Below are 21,089 nucleotides of genomic sequence, written 5' to 3'. Positions count from 1 at the left end.
TTTAGAAACTGAATTTTATTTCGCAGTAAAAAAAAAAGAAAAAAGTGTTGTTTAACATATAGTGAGAAGAAAGTTATTTAAAAAATGCCTGAATATTTAAATCTGGCATTTTATATCAGCTTAGCATAAAATAATACATATGTTTCATAAATAAGAAAAAATATCTTTACAAAAAGTATGAATTTTAAAAACTACCTCAGAAGACAATATTAATGTTATATTCCTCATCATGGATGTTGAACTCTTGCCTGTTAGGTGTACTGAGCTATATGAACAACTTTAAAAGGAGCTAAATCAATTCCTTCTCTCACTCGTACTTCTTAAATAGGACTACACCCCATTCTACAAGTTGTGTTATGAATCTGGCAAAATCAATAATAGCAAAATAAATGCTTGAGGTTTAAAGCCTATGGTACAGAGAAGGCTAGACTAGATGACCATAGCCTAGTAGCACAAGAATACGTTGCTACTCAGAGGTCATTGCAGTGGCAGTCTCTAAATTTAACATGTAAGACAGTTTAACAGTGTAATACATGATGCAGTACATATTATCTTCTCTCTGCTTTTCCCCACATCCTAAAACAGAAGAGCCTGGCACTCACAGCTGGCGTCTCCCTCTGTTTCTGCTGAACTGAATTTTCTTGCCCTTTTTTCATCCTGGGCTCCTGTCCCTGCCCCATCTTTTCCTCTCTCAGCTTTCATCTGCTCCAGTTTTCAGCTGCTGCCTAGAAAACCTCCCTGGGATGCATTCCCCCTTTGAGAAGCATCCCCTTACTGAAATGAAGCTTGCTGAAATGGCACAGATAGTTTATTGAGTTTTCCATCAGCTTAATGAAAATGATTGGTAGTATCTATTACGTAATTATGCGAGTATTCAGATAAAAGTCTGTTTAATGGACATGCTTATAACAAGTACCAAGTAACTGATTTATTTTTTAAAACCTTTCAAAGTGACCAGTTGTTATTTCTTTACAAATGTGAAGTTCTGCTGTTTGACAAACAGGTGTCAAAGTGAACCATGGGTATGTGTCATTGTAAAAAAAGGGCTTCAGTCAAGGGAAAGAAGCTAAAAAAAGAAAAGAAAATGATTTTAAATGAAAATTTCCACATCATATTAATGTATCTCAGCTTTTAAAAATGTTTCAGTTTGTCTGAAGTAGTCGTCACTGATGCTTGTACAGTGCATTAGTGCACCACCATAAGTGTAATGCAATTTGCCATCTAGAAGTGCTGCTACATTAAAGTCTCTCAGTATTTGGGAAATAAGTAAGTGTTTTCAAGCTACAGTTTTAAACGTGGAGAACCTGACAATAAGAACAATAAAAATGAGAAAGGAATGCTTTTGGAGTCACTTTAAGGTACTGAAAGGTAAAAGAACAGCATATTAAAGATTAGAATCAAGGCTTGTGACTCAATGTACTATTTTTGGTAATGAAACATAAAAATGACTCTGTACTAATAAGAGCCCAAATCCCCATTTGCAGGTAAATGCCTAAAGATAAAAACTGCCTTACACATTTCCGTGTTGAAACAAAACCAGAGACAGCCTGTCACAGGCTGCCGCTCTCAGTTGCCGTACAGAACCTCCAACCAAGTGCCCAGCACACTCTCACACTGCAACTCTGGAGATTAAAAGTTGCTGGCTACTACAGATATGAGGGTTTTGACCTGCAGTGACCAGTCACAGATTAGCGAGTGAATAACTTAACTGCATTTTGAACCTTGGCTCCTCAGCCCCTCACAGCACTACCCAATCAAACTGTTTCGTGAGGATATCTTCCAGGAGAAGTGTAGCTTTGGCGCTGAACCTCCCAGATCCCATTAAAGGGTCTCTGCTGTATCCCATTGCTCGCCTGGTCCAACCCTGCACACTTTCCTCCCACGGATTCCTGTCACAGCCATGTTGAATCCTCTTTTCCTTATCAGGCTGATACAGGCCTGCACCACCCGCTCCTCCTTATGACAAGACTACAAGAATGGGGAACAGGATCCAGATGCTCATTGTTTTGCTTCACAAAACCCTGCCATGGGCACAGATTAACACCAAAAACTAGATGGCTGCAGCCAAAGGAAAACACATCTCAGAATGCCTCCACTCGATTACCGGAGCGATGGCATCATCCACGGCTTGACGTTCGTCATGGGCTACGTGGTCCTGTGCCACTTCTTGAGAAACACTGAATGCAGTCAGGAACCGCTTGAAATATTCTTTTGTTTCAGGGAAACAGGGAAAATATTTGCAGCTGGGAAAAGCAAACAAATTGCTTTTTCTTAAATAAGCTGCTAGTGACTTCAATTAGATCTGCATACGTGCAGCAGCTACTCCTCAAGTAGTTTGTATGATCAGCCTAGACTGGCCTTCCATTCTTCTCACTGGCCTGTTCACATTATATTTGGCATGTGTACAAACACACTTCACTGTTAAAGACAGGAACCACAAGATATGGGGTGCCATCTTAGAAATATATTACTGTCTGCTTTTAGGTACCCAGGAACTGCTGTATTTTTAGTGATGCAGCAAGGTACAAAGTTGGAGCCTTCCTGGTAAAAGTAGAGATCATTTTGATTTAATCATGTTGTCTTCCTTTAGAACTGAATTCTCACCAGCTGTAGGTAAAAAAAAAAAAAACAACAGTATTGCACAAAATTCTTCATGTGTCTGTCAAAAGAGCAATACTACTTCAAATCTCAAGAAAACGTGGAAATATGTAGCTGATCTCTTTCTAGCATAAAACAAGAGAACAAGCTCTTATTTCAGCAGTACACTTTCTAGGCTTGAAAAGGTGTCTTTTTTATTCTTTCAAGAAATCTCTTCCATTGTATTTCTGTTGAAGTCCTGTGCAATTAATACACATTTTTGTCACATGAAAGTATGACAGTTTTTTGTTGGTGGTGGTGGTTTTTTTTTCCTGATCAGTAAGAGAAGGCAATGCAAAAAAAAAATACCCTGTTTTTTCCCTACTGGCATCAGAATACCATCATGCTTCCATCTGAAAACACTGATACTTCATTTTCTTGGGACTATCAACTTATGTCTGCAGCAGAAAGGAAGTGGAAGTGTAAAGAAATGGAGGACAATAACCTCTGTGTCCAATTGTGCACACAGATACAAAGACCAGAATTGCGCCAGTTTGGCAAAATTACAGGAGCGGATCATTAAAACCATCTAAATAGGAGATCTATCACTAAATATAACTATCTAAACATATATATATAAGTATTTAGATAACTATATATGAAGTTCTTAAATTCATATTAAAATAAGAATTGAATGCCTAGAAATTTTTTAAGATCCAATACTCACTGTTTGTTCTTAAAAAGCAACATTCTTAAGATTTTTGGTGTCTGCAAGCAGGGTTGTTTAGCAACAGTAATAGTAATACAATGGGGTAAGTTATTTTGTAAAGTGTTTTGAACCCTTTGGAATTCATGAGTAAGTACTCTCTGATTCCTAGATGAGAAAAATTAAGAACATGATTAGTCATTGAGCTACCTTGAGTCTGCCATTAAAGTTTAAGTATCCTGAAGTCCTGATAGGGACCTTGCTTCACCACATCTCCCGACAGTGCTGTGGCACTGCAGATGCAGTGAACAACTGCTATTCCTATTGTAATTGCGAACAGCATTTAAATCATTTTTGTTCAAGTTACTCAACCCTCACCTATTCTGAGATGTATATTGTTAATATACTTCAAGACAGAAACTTGAAAGATCTAAAAAGTATTTGACATCTGGCATGGTGACTTAATTAATTACTATGCTGAATTAATTAGCTTGCTTCATCTCCTGAGCCAACAGCAATGAGTCTGTATTCAGCACCACAGTACTGCTTAAATACGAAGCATTTCCATAGGATATTACCTGTACAGATTCTATACAGTGCTAAGTGAAAGGATAGTAAGTAAGCTGTAACTGTTAGGTAAATGAATCCTGTGAGGCGGTGTGTCATATTGCTAACATTAAAAATTAGTAAAGTCAGGTAAAATACCTGTGGTCAACCATCAACTTAATTTCCAGCAGAGAGACCAGCTGCAAATATTGTGATATTTACTCACCTGAGTTTCACCAAATTTTTCTTTCCTTTCCTCTCTATACCAAAAATTTGCATTAAAGCTTTTTCTCCAGGGATTATTTGATGTTTATAACAGTGTGATGGTTGAAGTTCTCATTCAGAAATGAACTAAACCTGATGTCAGTTGCTGATGTGAAGGTTTGATTGAATTCTACGGAGGCAAGGTTTTACGCAAATGAGCTTACCAAAACAGATATAAATAACTTAAATAAACAAATACAACTCCCCTTATGAAAAACAGAGGACGTATGCCAGTGAAAAAAGTAATCAAACGTGTCAGGCAAACAGAAAGATCGTAAATAAACCAGAATCATTAAAAAAAAAAAAAAAAAAAAAAGGAAGAAGAAGAAGAAGAAAGATATGCAGAAGCTGGCACTGTGCACTGTGTTTGTGTTGCTTAAACAGTAAATTAAAGATCTATCAAAAGGTTTAAATTTCTTTACACAGCATTTTCAGGTAACAAATGCAGAACTGCAGGAAACACCTGATATTTGAGAAAAAAGAAACTACTTAGAATCACAGAATAATTCAGGGTGGAAGAGACCTCTGGAGGTCATGCAGTCCAAACTCCTCCTCACAGCAGGGCAAACTTCAAAGTTAGATTCAACTTCGAAGTTAACTCAAATTCCTTGAGATCATATCCAGTTCAGTTTTGACTATCTCAATGGATAGAGATGCTCAGGGGACAAAACAATATTGCTAAGGACTTCATTTATGTTTACAGGAACTTTTTCAGATTTCAAAATGTATTTATATTAGTAGCATAACAAAAGTAAAACATTTCACATGTCAGCAAAAATAGACTTTATGGTTTTTAATTAGACAAGAAGCAAAGGAGTATTTTTCCAGTTTAGTGAGAAAAGTCCTTCTGAACATTTTTATCCCACATCTCTCTGAACTAGGCTGGGAAAGTTGCTCCACCTAATCATAATCACTAAACTAAAAAGTCAGCTCTTCTCACTGTTTTGAGAAATTGTCTCACTACAATTTCATTAAAAAACAAATTAGCTAATTGTTTTTGTTACAGCAGAAGTGGTATTTGCCCAAATTTCAAAGTAATAGCAGACCTTAATATATGCCTGTGCTACTGAAGGAGAAGCAAGCTCCTGCCAGAAGGATTGCAGTTGCTCTACCTCTGCTTCAGAATATAAAAATGAAGCAATATAATCAATTGCTGATATGTCACAAATTGATCCTAAAGATATCCAATAATGATAACTTTCATAATGTAGGATCAACCAACATCATCTCCTATATTTTAACAATATCTGCAAGTCTTATATACCTGAAGAAGTGGTAGAAGTGGAAAGGGCAATAGGGTAATTGCATGGAACTTGAGGAGAGTAGCGATGGTGGAATCTTAGAAAAATATTTGAATTGCAAGTAGTTGTCACAAATGAAATTTTATGAAAAACTTTTTGAGTCTGCTAATGGACTACGAGACTAAGAATAAAATAGATGAAGAAATAAAAATGAAATAGATGAAGAAGAGAAAATGGAGACAGGTATTCGAATTTTCCATTTTCCCTTTTCTAACAATAAGAAGCTTTGAGCGTCCACTACTTTTGAAAATCCATCCTTTATTGAGGTGACTGAATGGGAAATCTGACCTGGGTTGGGAATACTGAACTCCAGGAAACTTAGACAAAGCTTCTATGTCTCTTTCTGTAACACCTTGTGATTAATAAACTATGTCAGAGTCTATTAAACACCAAGGTGTTAAATCGCTAGTATATACTCATAACAGTATAATGCATCACTGTATTTTTAATAGGCATGTTTATAGAAAGAAACATATCCCGCAAGCGTTAGAAACAGAACTCTAACATATAGGAATAGGTTCTCCAGGGAGGAGTTAAAGGCTTTCAGTTTCCCCCTTTTCCCCAGGTCCACATATGCCCTCTATCATGCTCCCCCTGATGCTACTTTAGTAACTCAGCACTCCCCACTCTCTTCAGGTTCTCCAACGGCAGAACAATATCCCCAACACTGGGAAGTTTAGCTTCTCAGTTTACAGCAAAGCAGTGTCTGCCCCAAATGTATGTAATACACTACTGTGAAATAGTTCAGTGGGACTTTATGTTAATGCATTCATGCAAAGTCTGTAATAGGAACCAGTGATCGAGTTGAAAATAATGGTTCTTTAGTAGTATCCTGCAGGGCAATGCATATTCCAAGATGGCCTAAAACTCTTCTTCTAGAGATATTCTTTTTTTTTTTTCATTAAGGGATCACCTTTCCAGACACTCTCAGAAAATTGATCTGAACTATATAAAAATAATATTGACGCTCAGGTTTAAAACTGATACAAATAAAAAATGAAAAGAAGACCTAGGAATGACAATGATTTTCAGCACATGGAACTGAGGTCACCAAAGTGTTACTTATAAGTAATATGGCCCACATACCTTCTGCAATCAGCATAATATTTAAAAAGGCTAATTAACAATATATTATATGACAGGTGACTTTCAATATCTTCCAAAATAATTTTAATCTGCCAGAATATCTCACTATGTTCAGCAACCTTGCTAATGAGTCAAATTTGATGAATTGTAGCCTTAACTAATATAGCTATTTATTTTCTATACCATCCATTAATATAAATGAAAAATTCAGCTATTAATGCTATGAAAAACTTAGAAAGCCACTAAAAGTCAGATAGCGTTACTGAAAGGCAGCAGCTTGGTTCAGCAAACAAGGAAGCGACACCTCCCTTCTGCTGTAAAATAACAAGTTGAATATTGTTAACCTGTGCTCCACATAACTTTATGTGGACGGTTGCCATAGGCGAACTAGTTGGAAAAGATCCAGATACCACTGTCCGCGAAAGCCAACAATGCCTGTTTTTCAAATGCTCCGGATGGGCAATAACTCAGGCTATTTCCCCACAGACTGCACCGTGCCGCGGCGAAGCGTCTGGGAGCGTGTACATACCAAGGTGTTATTGTTCAGGTCCATCTTCCCAGCGAACGGCCCCCACGTTGTTCCGACCGGAAGCTGCTGCCGGCTCTGGATCTTGCGCTCCCCATCCTTCTGGACCACCTCCAGCTCTCCTGCGAACAAAGAGAACAAGAGGTGCTTAGAGCACTTTCACTCGTGCCCTGACAACAGCCACCTCCGTTTTCATTGTTGCAGGGTTTGGAGGACGCCAGAAACGAGCATTAATTACACTTGTCTGAAAAAACAACCGATCAGGTCATCCTGCAAAAGAAAAACAAACTTTTTCCTTGCAGTTATATTCAAATGTGGTTTAGAAAGTCCCTTTTCTTTCCTGCATCTTTTCACACACAGTACAGTCTGAAGGCATTTTTATTCAGAAGAGTGGTTTCAAGAAAGTTCTTAAGAAATGAGGAGGAGGGGGAAGATGATAGCTGGAAGTGCAACAGCATGCACCCTAGTGCGTGAACCTCCTCGATCCATTTGGCTGTCAAAAGACCGCATTCTGAAGCATTCAGTTCCTAAAAACTTTAGAGACATACCTCATAGTGATAGAATCCAGTGCAACTCCACTGATCTTGAAGAAACTACTAGAAATATTTACTGAATTTAAAAAAGAAATATTTTGAACTAAGTGAGGTTTTACAGGCAGTAACAGTTCAGAGTTAGCTCCCCCCCACCCCCCCCCGCCCCCCAACTTAACTTGTTAGACTGAGGTTTTAACACAAAATATGTAAAAGCAATGAGGGCTAAAGAGAGTGATTTTTTTTTTTTTAGTGTGTACTAATTATTCATTTTTCATATGCATATTTTATTTTTGAAAGTAAGGACTTCAAAATTAACCCCTAAAAGTGTTACAGTCATTCACTTAAACTTTTCTGATTTTTTACTTTATTTTAGGATAAAAAAAAAATACTCCGGACCTTTTTCATTGCAAAGCAGTCTCCTCAAGAATTCTGTTTTCCTATGAACAGACATTACAGTGTAGTAACAGCTATGTTCATATACACAATTTCAATATTGTTCTTTATAACAATTCAAATAAATTCTGCTTTCCAACTTTAAGGGGGGATGAAACATAGTAAGGGGGACTGATCTGGGAAGTGCCATTGCACTTCCCAGCTTTGACCTTCCCACAGGCAGGCACAAAAGCTGAAAATCTTCTGCTGTCCCCAGGACCAGAAGAACTCACACCACTGTGCTGCAGCCCATGTACTAAATCCTGCTTCCCTTCCCACACCTCTCAGATGCAGCTGCAATTCCTGCCTTTTGTAGCAGCACATCCCTTCTCAACAACTCTCCCCCAAAGCAGGACTCTGCTTTTGCACAAACAGTGGGAAGTCCAACTATGCAAGAAGTAAACTCGTCCCAGATTTAGAGCTGGCAATTGCTGAGAAATTAACCTTGGGCCGGAGGAAGTGAGTAACTCCTCCTGGCTTGCAGGCAGTCTCCACAGACTTCCCCCAACAAACCATTCCCATGAACGCCTGGATTTATGCTACTGCCAGACGGCGAATGTTCTCCTTGTCCACAGGAGTTAATCTTGACCATTTTCCAAAGAGGAGACTTGGCTCCATCTTCCATTTCCAAGCGCAGAAATCTAAATTTCACCTCTGAGTGTTGCAGATTACAAAACTACTCAAAATTGTGCATCAGGTCCTTCTTGCAAACTGGAACAAATCTAGGAAATAGAGCTGTATCACATGACAAAAGCTTGCATGCATGCGGGTGAGTTCTCATCATGACAGGGCTGTGACAGTTTAAATGGCAGTATATAAGCAGCAAAGCTTATGGATTTATTATATATCATTTACACATGATATATATGCATTCATATACATGCATTTTTCCCTCTCACAGAAAAAAAGTCACAAATTGTATGGACTTTAAAAAATATCTTTGTATGTTAATTACGGAAGATGGGAATCTTTCTGGTACTACAAAGCAACATGTTGATCACTTACAAAAGCTGCAACATTTTATTTCTACATAGGGATGAAAACTGTAGTATTAGCTTGCTTTTACTCACTAAAAAACAGCTATGTCTACGGACATGTCACATTTAACTGATACCAGAGGAATCATGAGAATCTTTGAAAACCCTTTTAAAAAATAATTCAGCCTCCCTTTCTGCCACTGACATTTTTCATTTGAAAAGAGTTCAGACACAGTCAAACAGTGACTCCTTATCTGCACCTGTGGATTTACAAGCAGGCCTGTCTTTTAATGGATTAAGAACGACAAACTTAGGGCAGATCATCCAGTGATATCCAAAAGCTACCTAAGTTTTAAGGTACACATCATTACACTTTATATTTTAAGTAAGATTAATAACATGAATCTAATATCTGATAAGTATTTCAGGTTTAAGGCAGACATAAAAATGAGACACCATTTTCCAAAAGTGTATTTTTTCTTCCATTTGATAATTGAGTAAATTAATACAGATTCCTTCTCTCTTTTATTCCCTTTTGTTAGAGTCCCACATTGTAGTTTGGGCAATACATTCCAGCATGTATTAGTACATTGAAGTGCACTGCAGGTGGGGCAGCATCATGCAGAGTTGTACTGAAGCTGTTGTATTTCCCCCTCCATCAAGACCACCGTAATAGAGAGAAGCAGATTGACAATAGGGTTACAAAAGGTTTTGCTTCATAACCTTCCCTTGATCATAGTTTTCTAAAAAAAATAAATTTCTCTATGGTCACCATTACCAGCAGCCATTTTAACATCATGTGTGTACATGAGTTTTAGAGCTGGGAAAGCACAACTTGCTCAAGTGTCTTGGCAAACACACATGTTTTGGCTACATTCATGCAAGGTGCAGCACATTACAGTTTGATCCTTAACAGAGATTATTGTCACTGAAAATCTTTATTTTGGAGGAAAAAATAATGCTAAGAGAATGTAAGATATAAAAAAATACTGAAAAGTGAGGTCTACAAGCATCTGCTAAGATTATTTTTTCCTATTAGATCCTGCATCTTCATCCCTTTTGTAAAATCACTGTATATGCTCCTTTGTCTGCACTAAGCAGGGGCAGGTCAGAGGTTGGTACAAGGGGTTGTAAAAGAATGATTGCAAATGTCACTATTAAAAATCTTCTGATGAATTCTGTTGACCACTGAGCAAGGAGCCTGAAACTTTTCTGTATTCTTTTACAAGATTTTGCTCCTCTGAAATTTCATATTACGTAAGTGGTATCAAAACTGTGGTGACAGATTACATTAGGAAAAGCAAGAGTGGCTGAGATTTCATTGCCCTCCCATAACTTGCAGCAAGAATTGCAAAATCTCAGCTGGCACTGACTCTTCACAGGTGTCTGGCCACGGAAAATACCAACAGTGGGGAGAAAAGGGAAGTAAAGGATGAAAATTCTAAACACTGTAAATTCTAAACACTGAAAGTTCTAAACAGCTAAACTGTAGGGAGTTTCTAGTGACCCATAATTGCAACAGACCACCTCAGTATTGAACACTGAACATAATGTTTCTTCCCTTAACAGCAAATTATAATAAACAGTATTCATATACACACACCTGGAATAAAATATGTGATATATTTCATGATTCCTTGGGCAAATCAGAGAGGCAGTTGTACTTTTCTGCTTTCATCCTACACCCATCAACTGGCCTATTGAAAAGGACAGCAAGAGGCATAACAAAAGTAGCACTAAGAAATATAAGCAGAGAGGAAGTAGTGCCCTGCTTTCAGTTTTTGCAAGTTAGGCAAAAAAAAAAAAAAAAAAAAAAAGACTTGAGACATTCCATTTACTGATATTTACTTCATTTTTCCTTGCTACAAAGTTGTGGTGTTTTTTGTTGTTGTTGCTGTTTGTTCATTTTATTTATTTATTTATTCATTTTCTTTCCCAGCTTATTCTTCAGGAACACACTTATTTCCAGCTTGCTGAGTAAGTTTATACAAAATATTTGAGACACATAGTATGGGCTAATCAATTTTGGTAAAAGATAATGCTGTTAGTGCTGTGGGCTGTTTCTCTTATCTTGTTGATGTAGCATACTTTTAAAGTCTGTGATTACTCAAAGACTTATGATAGCTGCACTGTAAAAGAAGCCCCAAGTCATGACTCACTAGCACAGCTAGAAAACATCCCATGGCTTTTAAGATATTAGGCCACCTTGGTGGATACAAAACCAGAATGAAAGGACTCAATTTAGGATTCTTTTCTTACATATACATATTGTCTTAGGGATGACACACAAGGCTTGCATAAAACAGAAGGTAGAGGAGCCAATTTAACTTTGTCTTCTTTTAAAGCAAAATTATGATCATTTTAAACAATCCATGTGTCATGTAGATGAACCCAACAACAGCTTTTGGCCCTTAACAAAATTTGACCACAGTTTGAATACCAGAATAATTCAACTATAAATAGCATTGTGAACAAAACCATTCTGGCTCTCATCCATCTGCCCACATTCTGGAAGAAGAAACAAAGGAGTCTGAAGGTGAATGATCAGCTAAGTTTTAGGGGAGAAAAAGGGAACTACTTTGTTCAGAAATAAGTTTATCCAGATTTATAAATGTTTAACATTTCTAACCAAGTCACTGATGGCTTTGGCAGTAGTAGATTTTTTGTTTGTTTGTTTTTGTTTTATCAGGAATATCTTTCTAAGTGGTATCAGTTAAAAAGAATGAGAAAGTTCTTTTTCTGCTATAATTAGAGATTGGTTATTTGACATCATGGGCCTCTACCAATTTCCACCAGCAAATGGTTCTATCTTTGCATATTTCCTATGCGTAGCCACCTGGCTGTGTTAATGAATGTTTTTGCACTGCAGAGAAATTGTATATGTTGTAATTTCAAACAAGGACTGCTCTGAAGTCTTAGTGAGGGAGTGAAAAACACTCTCATAACTTCTTAAGTAAGCATGGCCCAGCTCAGATCCCAAGATCTGCCTGCCTTGCTGCGTGCACAGGAAGAATCTGCAATTAATACTGGAACAAACTAATATGTGTATTTTTGCACACAGCAGTTCACAGACAGCAGAGAATTATCCCATTTCCACTTACAGGGTTCTTAACAAGGTATTTCTGATATGAAATGCTCGTACGCTTGCTTGGCAGACATAAACTGCGTTATTGAGATACCTCCTCTAAATTCTCCTCCCTCAATTTTCAAGTCTCTGAGACATAACACACACTAAACTACAGTTTTGAACATAAACTTGAAATATGGCATTCTCTATTCAAGTACTCCAGTCAAACCCTGATAAATCAGGCTGGCCATGCAGTGATCTTATCCTTTCTGACTCTTTAATAAATCGAACCTTGCAAGTTCGCGCTGTTGGAAGTTGTCACTAAATGAAATTGTGACCTTATCCGATGCGTGAACTTATCCTGCTGACAACTACATTTATTGTGTGGATAAGAATTTGGGGGGGGGGGGGGGAGGAAGAGAGACTTTTGATAATTGTGATTTTAGCCATATGTAACTCTCACAGATGGGATCTTTTTGATGTTCCATTAATGATTTGCCTACGATGAGACTCTAGTCTGGAAAAAATGTGCTTCATAGGTAAGTGGTAGGGGAACTGGCAAGCAGCATTAGAAGTGCACAAAGAGGCACTGGCTGACAGCAGAGAATCAGAAGCTATTAGCCTAACACAAAGAGCTTTGAATTAGCTTGTAATTGCACTGGGAAAGATAACATAATGGAGGTGGCAAAACAGAAACATTCTCTTTCCACAGAACACATTCCATAGCCCAAAACTCTAAAACAAGTAACTGAGAATCTGAAGCAATAACCCGAAATGTGCTAAGCCATGGCACTTCTTGAATGAATGGATGAATGAACGAATGAATGAATACTGCATCTGCTTCCAGCACTGGCTGGAAAGCTGCCACTGCTATTGTGGAAGAGGGTTGGCTAAAACAGCAATTCACATGGCTATGTTTTGAAAATAGCCAACCATCTAACATCACCATGTTTGTTTGTCAGGGATTTAATACATCCTTTTACCTAATTCAGCCCACGAATGAGTGTGAGCTCACATCTCTCCACAGCTGGTAGCACTGCACCCAGTCTCCAGCACACTCACTCTGAAATGAGAAGATCTGGGAGGTTTCAGGGTAAAATCTGTTTTGCAGCACAAGTTTGCTGTGGGATGCAAGTGCTGTAACTATCTTACTATAAAGACTCACATACATATGAGACAAATTCACACTAGAGTCCGAAGAGTAACAGACTAAATTACAATCAATCTTGGAAAGAAGTTTTTGTTTCCTTTGCAATGAAAATTGCATTTGCAGGGCCTTGATTAAAGAAAAAAAAAACTTATTTTCATTGTCCAGAAGCAAAGGTAAAATTGAATTTTGCTGCCCCAAAGAAGAGAAAATAGGGCCAGGCCACTTTTAAGAAAGAAGGATGGAAGGAACAGCAGACTTGGGGAAGCTGAGAGAACAGCTCTGGAGAGTCATCCTGGAGGGAGGGTTGCTATTCTGCTGCCGCTGTTTCCAGTGAAGGGCTTCTGAACTGAGCAGCCTTCTTCCTTTCTTTGATGTCACTGCAAACCCCAATAAATTCCTCCCCAACCCCATTCCTCCCTGGTCCTATCCATTCTAAGGAGTAAGGTCAACAAGACATTTTAGAACGATGGCTGTGTGTGGTTCAGACACAAGGATAACCCACAGGTATAACCCACCTCTCTAAGCAACCACTCTCCTTTGCCTATACTTAGAATTAGGTCCAGATAGCAAACATAAAGCAGGAGAAGTTGCTACCTGCTGCTTCATTCCTAACTGAGCTGCCTAACATTGCTCCACCTTGCCAATGCTGCCACAGGGCAGCTGTGCACTTTAGGCAAGGATGACAAAGGAAGAAGCTTCTCCATCCTCTGTAACAAAATCCTTACTGTTCACTACCTGTCTTTAGGGTCTTGAAAGTCAGAAGTAGTTTCTTTATCTCTCCTACCTGCTGCTAGTAGTGCAAATGGCAGAGAGTGCAGGTGCTATCCTTATCTTCAACAGCACTGTCCTACAATGGACAATAAAGAGAAGGAAAGAACATTCTGAAAGTGAGGGTAGGGAAAGAATAGACAAAGATATTCAGAAAGAAAAAAGAAAAAAAAAAAAAAAGAGCATGGAAAGAGGAAAACAGAAACAAACAACAAAAACAAGTCAAGAGAGGGGGAGTCTAAGGAAGGAACCATTTGAAGTTTCGAGTTGGGTCTGCTCAGGATACAAAGACTCAACCTGAAGACATGGGAACAGAAGATATTCAGGAAACAGAGGGAGGCAGAAACCTTGCAGGAGTGAGCAAACACATACATACTTCCAGGCCTGAAAACTGGCCTATTAAACGTCTAAACCATTCTCTACCTCCAAGTAGCCAGATCATAATAGTTTAGTGCAGGCAACATTATTTTTATTTATTTATTTATTTATTTATTCTGAGAAATAGTTTCATTACTGATTATTTAATACACACTAGGCTCTGGCTAATACCACCACACTGACACAGTACTCCAGCTTTTTTACTGGGACATTAGGTGTAGGTACAACAGATTCCCAACTGCAATGCAGAGCTAAACTCAGTGATGTGAAGGTGCATTATACCTCACAACACAGGCACAGTTTTCAGAGACCACAGTTTCAAAAGAAGTGTATGTACTGACACTTCAAAAATAAAAATTTGTACTATATATGTAAATTATTTACATGCTTATGTAAATCCAATACAAAAGAAACAGTCTTACATTCCTATAGCACCTCACACTCCTATAATGCATGGAATTTAGCAGGAACACAAGATCTCATATCAGGTTAGAAAAGCACAGACCTACAGCGGTGAACACATCAATTTGAAATGACAATGCAACTTCTGAATTTCAGGGTGCCGGCACTGTTAATTAAAGAAATGCTAAACAGCAGAGAAATTGAATAACTACTAAGGGTATAGTTAGTAGAAACCCACATAATAATTGTCCATCAAACATGTCATGAAAATTGTTTTCAAGGCTTAAGCTGAACTATTACAAAAAGTACTGTTTTCTTCTTGTTAGTTAGGAAGGAGTACATGAAGGACACTGCAGCTAGAGTCTGCTTAGCTTCTTAGCGGAACAATCTTACACAGCTGTATAGACTTTTTCTTTATTTGGGCTGATTTGCTAAATTTATAGAAACCTATTCAAAGGAGGAAGTGAAAAAGACAAGCAAGTTAAAGATATTTACACAATATACTCTAAGAAATGTCAATGATTTGTTCACTTGTTTCCAAGTCTACAGTTCATTTCAGTTTCTCAGCAAATTCCTTAAAATATGAAAAATATTCTGTTAATATCAGCATCTAGTCTACAGACAGGCAACATTAATGCAGCCTGTTCTATGCACTTCCATATGCTGACACACTGAGTTCTCTTTCCCTGACAGAATCCCAAAGAAAAGGCAGTGCTTGCTCACTCTTCCAGCTACTGACCGCAACAAAGACATTGCCATGTCCCTAAATTTGTGGTTGCCTTGTGTTCAAGAAATTGGAAAGAGGGTGACTGCACCCAGGAGCATACTAGGGACAGAACTACAGAAGGCTAGAGCCAAAGGGGTAACTGGTAAAGAAGAAAAGATCCTTTTATCTTTTCAATCATCTTAAAAAAAAGAAAAAAAAAAAACACGAAAGTTTGAGGTACATTCTGATTTATGGATGGTTCTCGACCTTACTCCACTGGCTGTGACATAGACATGCAATGCACAGTGCTCTAATCCCACATAATGAGACAACACGACAAGGAATCTATTCAAATAACTTCAACATGCTCAGGTTTCTTCAGCTCTAGACACAAATAGTTGCAAGTGAAATTTCAGATTTTTCAATGAATAAAAAGGCCATCATGGTGAAATCCTGACCCTAACACGAAATCAGAAGTAACTAGGTTTAGCTTTGAGTCTGCTCCACTGCAAGGGTAATTCCCACCTCTGTTTTCAAAGTCTAAATCTCATGCAAGAAGGAAAAAACATATTATTTTTGTATTTCTGAATAACTTCCCATCTTCACATCTATGATGCAAAGCTGAAGAGGTTTTTTATTCAGTGTGTGTGCTAAGGAAAAATGGGTGTAGAAATATTTACAAAAATACAACAAAACCAAAAAACAAAAGCAATCAATGTAGCTGAAGAGCCCTTCCTGCAGTTTTCTGCAAGAGGAATACTGCACACTCCATTCTCACATGGACACTCTATACTGGCAAAAAGGATTCCCAATTATATTATAACACTGTGCAGACCCGGTGGGTTGAGTAGGCACTTTATCCCAGTTACACGTAGCTTGCACAGCTTCGCTCCCTCTCTCTCCATCACAAATACACATGATACAGAAATGCCAGACTTGGCAAGAGCAAGCTGATGATATTACTGAAGAGGGCTTTCTCGATAAGATCATCATCTGTTTCTGGACTCTTGGGTTTGCTCCCTTTCTCAGCAGAGGAAGAGCCACCCCTGATAAATGTTCCTTTGTGTGAGGATTCTCCCCCGATATATGCAAAGACATTTCAGTCCTGAGTCTGTCTGTTTTATCAGTTGCTTCATATAGGTAAAATACAGTAAGAGTTATATGGAGCATTGTATGTAAAACAATACAAAGTGGACAAAACTAAAAATAATGCTTTTTTAACTCAGCTGGAAGCCTTTTAAAGAGAAGCTATTCTGCAAGCAGAAAATTAAACATTTCACTATCACCTACATCAATTTTTCCTTAGGACTTTATGGAATCCTTTTAGTTGAAAGATGCCACCTTTTTCTTTTAGGTCTGAACAATATTATCTGTACATATGACATTTAAATAAAATAATTAATATCATATTTTTGATTTTCTAATTTATTTTTTACTTGGAAAAAGTGACAAATACCCAGGTAGCTTGTTTTCTTAGTAAATGCAGAAAGCTAATAAAGTTAACTTAACATGAACATTGCTGCACTAACATTGACATAATGAAATATATTAAATGAACAAAAATGTTTTGGGAAGTATTCTTTTTAACTGTAGAAGCAAGAGCAGTGAGATCATCTGTGACTGTATCTGCGGTGTCTTCTCAGTTTACGGTACTTATGCTTCGAGATAGAAGGATCTATTTCCATCTCTCATTTGTGTAACAGCAGATGAACTTATTTGCTTTCTACCAGATATGCATGCTCAGAGCTATGAAACCACTGCTTGGATGCTGATTTCTAGCTCAGAGTTTGTAAGTCAGACTGCTTAAATGTCTTACAGAAGAAAATGCCTTAACATGGTTTCCCCATTTCCTTTCAATGTTCACAACAAATTTATGAAAGGAGGAGAGTACTAAGAAAAAAATAAAAATCTCAACAAAGACTTGAATATATCAGTGTTTAGAGTGACGATCCAAAAGGTCTAGTTACTGTTGAGATTAGGAAGGAGAAAGGGGGGCTGGGACAAAGGGAGATTGAATGCCATGCTCCAGTGCATGCATGCAATATATAGTTCCATCCATTATAATTACAATTTATATGAAAAGTAAAATTATTATAAATAGAGATAAATGTAGTATAACTAAAATGTACAATATCAAGATTCAAATTAATCATTTCTTCGCACTTGCTGGAGATGGCCATGCATAACAGACACATGGCTCTGCACTGCTCCAGCACTCATGAGTTATGTGCTTATCTACATCTTCTATGATCAAGTACCAGCAGTGACCAACACAGCTTTTTACCACTGCTGCCAGACATGGAATGACTGCTGTTTTTGGACACGGACCAGAGTACCCTCACTTGCTCCTTCAGTGCCTCAGTCTGGACTATCATATGGCCTTCACACGCAGCTTTATCTTATCATAGCTGAGACTCTGAAGCTGATATAAGGAGTGATGCCCATTTATAAGGCAGACTATATAGCTATGAGTGAAATAACCCTTGAACAGAGATTGAGCACAAGTCCTATGCACTACCTAAATCCTACTCTGAGGCTTACATAGGACTTAAGTAGAATATTGGTCGTGAGGCAGCCTTCTCTACACGAATGATCTTGACCTTCATATGAATAAGTACCAGGGGCATCATGTGTGCAAAGCATATCCCAAATGATTTTGCCTTATGACCTTCCCCTTTTTGGAGTGCAGGCTTTAGACACCCCATTGCTGCTTGGATAAAGGCAGCAACTGGGGAGCCTGGGGAGCAGCCCAGGGTGGTGGTCTCCCCCAGGGCAGGAGCACATAGATGGTGCCACATCATTCTGCTGGAGCATGACTGGAGCATGGAGTCTGACTCTTCAATGCCTAGATTTTTTCTCTGTATGCACTGAGTGAAAACAAGCCCACGTCCTCTATGGCCTTAATGAAAATTTCAGCCTAAATAAGTTATTTAGGGTCTCAGAGTGAGTCAATGCTGGCAGCAGAGCACATACAAAAAACTTATCATTTTGAGGAAAGAGGAAAGTATTTCTGGCAAGACACAGCCACTAAATAGTAAGTGTCAACAGAGATCAAAAGAATTATAACTCAGAATATATCTGGGCTACAGAATGATTTTGTCTCTGAAGCATTAAAACTGCCTCAATACTATGATTTTTAAAAATAATAATGTCAATTTATATTATCCTTTAATAGTGAAATAATATAAGAATCTAAGAAGTAGAAACTGCTATTAAGTATTAAGTATATTGAGTTAAATGTACACAGGAAAGAATCACATTGTAACGGCTGCAGGTTGATATCTTCATTTTCTTGCTGATAAAATTGGCTGTTTAGAAAATGAAATATAGTACTGTAAGAACTTCCTTAAAATATACCTGCTCCTTCTCTTCCTCCTCAATAAAAAAAATCACATGCATTAACCCAAAGATTTCTCTTCTCAAATGAAGAGAAATTTCTATTTTAGTCATGACTGTTATTTCGATGTACATAGATACCTTTGAACTTAACAATTCTTTTCTGATAGGAACAATTTGCTGTACAAGGACTCCTGAAGAAGGACAGTTTTACTCTACTAGGTGTTTTTTCTTTTCCTTTTTTTTTTTTTTTTCCAATATATTTTAATCTTAGTTAATAAATTACATTAACAGGCTATACAACACATCAACTTAAACAGATTAAAAAATCTAGACAAATAAATCCCACTTTTACATATCCAAGGGTGCAGTTAGACATTTCAAAATCAAGCCTTACAACAATGGAAAAAGCTCGAACCTCAACACAACCCGCTTGAGCCTTGAACCACTCTCTGACAGACTACAGGACTTCAGTGTAAAGCCATTTCATATCCTGCTGCCTGCCCCTTGTCCAGTTTGTCTGCCACCTGCCCTCTCACTGTCACCTTCTGTGACCCCACTGTTCCCCTTTACATGAGCAGCAAGCACTGGGTCATGTCCAAGTTCCCAGTGACTGCCTCCAACTATATCCAGATGTAAATGTCAGAAAAACAGGAAGAGTAAGTTGCATACTCTTTCCTTTCCATGACTGGTTTCTAGCTTTCTGTCTTCCCCTATTGATCTGAGACCATTTGCCAGCCAAGCCAAAACTGCCCCTTTGGATTCCCAAAAGCTGCTTCTTTCCAAATGTAACTCAGAGGCAGACAGTCTTTTGACTGACAACTATATCTTGTCTCAGTCACCAAATATCATGCTGAGTCTGAATTTTTCCATCCTCTTGACCATACTCTAATCACAGAAGCGTGATGCTCCAGAGCAGACTAATTTATTACACACACACAAACAATCATTTAAGACTCAGTGTCTACATACCCAACATACGGGGCAGACTCAGCAATAGCTGGGTTACTACCAACTTTGTTACTACATAAGTTTATTATTATTTCTTTTCCTTTCACCTCTGTATACTCTATGCTTTACACATTCAAAACACAGCACAAAAGACCTTATCTTCCAGTCCACAAACAGAATCTCCTCAATGACCTGACCACCACCAGGAGCCAGAAGAGCTACTGCCTGAATCATTTCTGCAATAGCACCCACATCCAGCTGTGAAAACAGATGTCCATGAGGGTAATGTCCATGAGGATAAAGCCAAAGCTAAATGATGAAGTAACAGCTAGGGAGAAGTTCTCATTCAGAAATAAAAAGTCTGAATTTTTAACATGAATACAAGCCTAATAATATGCAGGAAAATATTTCTTTTTGCTTTTTAGTCAGCTGCCCTTGTTATAAATGCACATTTCTCTCCTCTGAAAGTTTTTTTTTTTCTTTTTTTTTTTCTTCAGAACAGATACCAGCTTTGAAGTCTCTATTCAACCCCCATGAAAACATTCCTAAACTACCTCCAGGTACTGCCAGCAACCCCGGAGGTACTGCCTCTGAATGAAGCTGCAGTCCCCAAGAAGACAGGGACCATATTTCACCACATTGCCTTAAACTGTCATTCACACTGTCTGGATTACACAAAGAATAATAAAATTGAAATAAAGATACATCCTAACAGAAAGATTAAATGAAGACTTAAATGAACACTAATGATTCCCAAGAAGGACTGAGTGCTCTCACATGTGAGAATATATATATATAAATATAAATAAACATAAGAAGCTTAAAAAGTATTTGACTCTGCCAAAGATGGCCATGGTATGTTTAGGTACTTTTTAAATGCTTATGAAGTCTTCTCCTTTTGGCGACCAATAAAAAACACTGGAAATTGCTTTCCAAAATGAGAGAGAAACATACTCAAAAGGCAGTACCAAAGAAACGTGTAAAACTCAAGCCTCTGCTCACTACCATGTAGTACTTTGTCACACATAACAAAAAACACTTCCAAGAAACTATCAAATGAAGTAAATACAAGTGCATTTTAGGGAAGACCAGTGTTAATCTTGAAAGGTCTGGGTTTTGTAAATTGGATCTAAGCCTACACCCTGCAGGACCTCCAAAATCACTCATAATCTGTCTAACTCTGGAATTAGTAATGCTTCCTTTCTCTCACCTTTTATTGACCTGTTTCTTTAGATAGCAACCTACGAAGAGCAGGAACTATAACTGTGTTTGCATGTATACATATACAAACACACAAAAAAGTAAAGAACACTGACATAGATATACAGATACACATTATAGATAGATAGATAGATATGTATGCATACTCACATGCTTTTACGT

At 37.9% G+C, this 21,089-nt stretch overlaps 1 protein-coding gene across 6 annotated transcripts in view; it reads right to left on the bottom strand.

The window, feature by feature from the left end:
- Positions 1–21,089, bottom strand: part of ZFPM2 (zinc finger protein, FOG family member 2) — a 322,093-nt gene that overhangs the window by 159,345 nt on the left and 141,659 nt on the right. For all 6 annotated transcript variants that reach the window (XM_048068767.2, XM_048068770.2, XM_048068768.2 and 3 more), the window contains one exon: positions 7,010–7,128. In XM_048068767.2, coding sequence (XP_047924724.1) covers positions 7,010–7,128 — 119 coding nt within the window. The remainder of the gene's footprint in view (positions 1–7,009; positions 7,129–21,089) is intronic.

The sequence above is a fragment of the Anser cygnoides genome, chromosome 2 (genome assembly GCF_040182565.1).
Source record: "Anser cygnoides isolate HZ-2024a breed goose chromosome 2, Taihu_goose_T2T_genome, whole genome shotgun sequence".
Taxonomy (NCBI): Eukaryota; Metazoa; Chordata; class Aves; order Anseriformes; family Anatidae; genus Anser; species Anser cygnoides.
The sequence above is the reverse complement of the archived record's forward strand: the minus strand, read 5'-3'. Positions and strand labels throughout refer to the sequence as shown.